The sequence below is a fragment of the Aristolochia californica genome, unplaced genomic scaffold (assembly GCF_029961685.1).
Source record: "Aristolochia californica isolate CCGP_79_NKW_82.1479 unplaced genomic scaffold, dmAriCali1.0.hap1 SCAF_13, whole genome shotgun sequence".
Lineage (NCBI taxonomy): Eukaryota > Viridiplantae > Streptophyta > Magnoliopsida > Piperales > Aristolochiaceae > Aristolochia > Aristolochia californica.
Genome location: NW_027181804.1, coordinates 8,300,261 through 8,304,253, shown reverse-complemented (window position 1 = coordinate 8,304,253; position 3,993 = coordinate 8,300,261). Strand labels below are relative to the sequence as shown.

Below are 3,993 nucleotides of genomic sequence, written 5' to 3'. Positions count from 1 at the left end.
AAGAAGCCATTCTTTCCAATGAAATGAAAAACTTTATCTTCTCTACATGAAGATGAGGTTATTATATATATGATGCCTAATATAATTTTGAATATGACCTCTGGAGTTCCGCGGCAAAATTTGTTATAAATAATATAACATTTAAATTACGGTTGATCCAATACGAAAAACTATTTGGGGTGAAATATGCGATAGCCGTTGAAATAACGTTCTGGGTGTTTCACACCAAATGAGTTTTCGTATTGGATCAACCCTCTATTTAAGTGACTTAATTCAAATTAAATGGTTACATCAAAAATCTATTAAGTATATAAGAAGTTCAAATTTGTGAGATGAAACGGTAAGGAGACTAATTTTAGGCTTTAATAACTGCCCTAGACATGTCTTTTCACAAGGCCACCCGTAAGAAGTTTTGTAAGAAACTAGATCTTCAACAAACTAGTGGAAACGACAAGACAGCTACTATGACAGATTTGGCATTTCCCATAGCGTGGGAGACATTCATTTGTACTCAAAGAGGGAGATTGAGAGAGAGACATGAGTGAAGAGAAGCAGAAAAGTGACAGAAGCTTTCTTTCTTTTTCAAACCTTTTTTATACATACAAAAGCGAGACTCACAATGGATGATACTTGCAAAAAGATCTTCTCAGTCTGTTCATGCCTGGTAAGTCGCCTCGGTGATCTTCAACTGCTCTCCAAGCTCCTCTTTGCCGTCGTCCTCAACCAACCTGTTGTCCTTGTACACGTACCACTTTGCTGCAACTGTAAACAGCACGAGATTCACCACGCTCAGTACAGCTAATAGCCAGTAAAAATTGTAAAGCTTCCCTTTGTTCAAATTATCCGCGAGCCATGGCTTCTTCGTACTGGTGACACGATGCACTATGGACACTAATGCGGAGCTAAAGAAGAAGCCCAGCGAGAGCGTGCTCAAGAATAGCCCCGTGCTCATCGTCTTCATGCCTTTGGGGCACTCCCTTAGAAAGAAATCCAGCTGCCCTGTGTACGTGAACGCCTCGCCAGAACCCACCAAAAGAAACTGCGGAATCAGCCAGAAGACTGTCAGGGGAATTTCCGCTTCTGGGTCGTTCGTCAGGCCGTTCAATTCCGCCGCCTGGAGGCGCTTGATCTCAGTGAGCGCGGCCCCCACCATGGCAAGTATGGAGAGAACCAGACCGACCCAGATGCGCTGGAGAGGGGAGAGGCCTTGTGGGTTGTTTGTAAACTTGCGGCAGAAGGGGGCAACGAGCCGGTCGTAGATGGGGACTGTTAGGAGGATTGCGCCGACGAAGAAGACGGTCAGAGATGCCGGAGGGATTTTGAAGGATTTTCCGATATGGACGTCCATGGTAGTTGCCTGTGAGACTGAGAAGGTCGTCATTTGGGCGTAAACCGTCCAGAACAATATGGTGGTGGCCCAAATCGGCAGCATTCGGATCACCATTTTCACCTCCTCCACGTCGGTGAGCGTGGAAATTCGCCATTTTCTCGTCGGCTGTTGGCCGCGCTCCATGTCCGGGGCTATGATCGCTGCTTTATCCAGAAATCTGAGAAAAAGAAGTCCATTAGCAATTGCACAACCGCTGGGATTAGAACCTCTGTATGATAAACAAAGATTAAAGAAGAAGGAAATCTAAGAACACATTTTATATCTGTGGATGGACAAAAGATCGATGACTTGTGCAAAGGGCCAAGAAGTTTTCTTTTATTACTATTTGTGAGATCGAGAAAGGAAGTGTTGTTGCATACTGGCATGTAGGTGAGTGCGGATTGGAGTAAAGAAGACAGAGACGAGAAGAGGGGATGGACTGAGACTGAAACAGAGACTGCTCGTGACCGTATTGATTCCAACTGATCTGTCCTTCGTTTGTCAGTTTTCTCTTTCCTTGCAAGAAGCCAGTTTTCTCTTTAGTTTTTGCTTTGGAAGAGCCAAATCACTCAGTGATGAGGCGACCAACGGAGTAGAAAATTCAAGAAACCTAGGTGAAAGACCAGTTTTCTGTTGTATCAAATTAGAAATATCTGGATATGGGATTTGTTGATCTCGTGGAGCAGCAGTTCATCTAGAATCGAGTTTGGATTGGATACAGATTCTTCCAGTGGTTTCGAGTTTCGTTCAGAATCGATGAACCGAGGCCTGAGGCACTGTTTGAGCCTGTGGTTTGAGTGCCCATGGCCATTGCTGTCACTCTCCTCTCCAAATTTTCAAAAGTCGAACGTGTGACAGACAAAGGAGATGCAAGGGCAGAAAGCAAACTGATGCTACAAGATTCCATCGGGAGTTTCACTGACGGAATTACGGAACTTTGAACGAGACCCAGAACTGGAAGGGAACTGTTTGTTCGGAGACGCTGTGGTTCAGATTTGTTTATTTGGATCCATTTCGTGGGATCATGACTACGGAAAGCCTGAGCGAGCAGGTCCACACTCGGGCACTCTGATCATGGTCAATTCGAGAGAATTAATCTAAGAAAAATGAAAGAAAACTAACCGAAACTGCTTGCTATGCGGCAGCCTCTGCTTCTTCTGCTTCAAGCCGGAGCTGTAGAGATCATGCACGTCGTAAAGGAGAGAAAGATCTGACGGCAATTCTAACCTCCTATTCTTCCACGCTGCCACGATCACTGTCGCCACCTGCGTTAACGGGCTGCCGGCAAGCTTCTTTAATCTGTACCTCCGAGTCCCGGAGAAGAAGACCACAATACCCAGAACAATCCCGGAGGCGCAGATACCATAACCCCATTTCCGGCCTAAGTTGTCTTGAATGTAGACAAGGATTGTAACGGCACACAAAGAACCGATGCTGATGAAGAAGAAGAACCAGTTGAAGAAGTTGGTCATTTGGCTCTTCTCCTTGCGGTCCGACTCGTCGAACTGGTCGGATCCAAAACCCGACACGCTGGATTTGAGGCCACCGGTGCCAAGGGCGGTGAGGTAGAGAGCAAGGTCGAGCACGGTCACCTGTAAGCCGTTGGCGGCGAGGCAGGGTGCCCCTCCGCCGCAGGGAGGAGGTCTCAGTCTGGGGACGACTGTAGATATAGTCAGAACAGTCACTCCCTGAACAACACAAACCAGTAATTTAAATAAGACAAGCAGAACTTCTCGCTCATAATCGTAAGAAGGAAAGGAGGAAGGTGGTGTTCTTTTACAGTGGCTTGAACGGTGGCAAAAATGGCGATGGTGAGGTACCTGGTACCAAGCAAAATTCATGTTACTAAGTGAACAAAGAAGAGGAAAGACTCAGAAACACAAGTAAATCAGTCTTTATTTCTGGGTCAGGATTAGCAGAATGATATAACAACAACCTTCCCAAGAAGGTGTCGGCCACGAAACCGCCGAGCAAGCAGAGCATGAAAGATGTTCCCAGAAAATTTGTGACAGTATTGGCCGAAATGGCATTGCCAAGGTGCATGGTGCGGGTGAGGTAAGTCACCAGGTTCACCGCTATTCCCAGAGTCGTCAGCCGCTCGAACAGCTCCACCCCTACCCAATTCAAAAAACAGAGAATTCGATCAGCTGAGAATCAATTGCTCACGAATGATCTAAAATCACGGAAGTGAGAAAACCAAAACAGAAAGAAAACCAGAAGCTGGTTTATTAAGGACCTAAAATCATAGCAGCAGCTGTCCATCCCCCAGTTTTCGACCTCTCTGCAGGTCGACCCTTGTAATCCCAAGCATCCGAGATAATTTTTCCTTCATTCATCTCTGGCAGACTCATCTCTCTTTCTCACTCTCTCACTCTCCTTCTCTGTCACGTTGTTGTAATCTGAGAATCCGCAACAAGTAGCCGAAGTACAGAGCCCAGTTGCTACAAAGCCTTATATAGAGATTCAGCAGAACTCATGAGCTTGCATTAACTACTCATACTTATATTAAACAAATAACCATCTCAGGCCCGCAATTTTTACTCCAATTCGCTTCTGGATATTGCCTAGTGTTCACGTCATCCGTGTCCAAGCAGGATAGTTTGTTATTCATTGTCTCCTAATCC

The 3,993-nt window shown here is 45.7% G+C and overlaps 1 protein-coding gene across 1 annotated transcript; it reads right to left on the bottom strand.

The window, feature by feature from the left end:
- Nucleotides 1-464: 464 nt before the first annotated feature.
- LOC137948149 (protein NRT1/ PTR FAMILY 6.3-like) lies at nt 465-3,720 on the bottom strand. Its single transcript, XM_068794116.1, has 5 exons — nt 3,606-3,720; nt 3,306-3,483; nt 3,150-3,189; nt 2,492-3,057; nt 465-1,547 (listed from the first exon to the last, which is right to left on the bottom strand). Exons 1-5 carry the CDS (start codon nt 3,718-3,720, stop codon nt 656-658), a joined length of 1,791 nt encoding a protein of 596 aa, XP_068650217.1. The 3' UTR covers nt 465-655.
- Between the last annotated feature and the right edge of the window lie 273 nt (nt 3,721-3,993).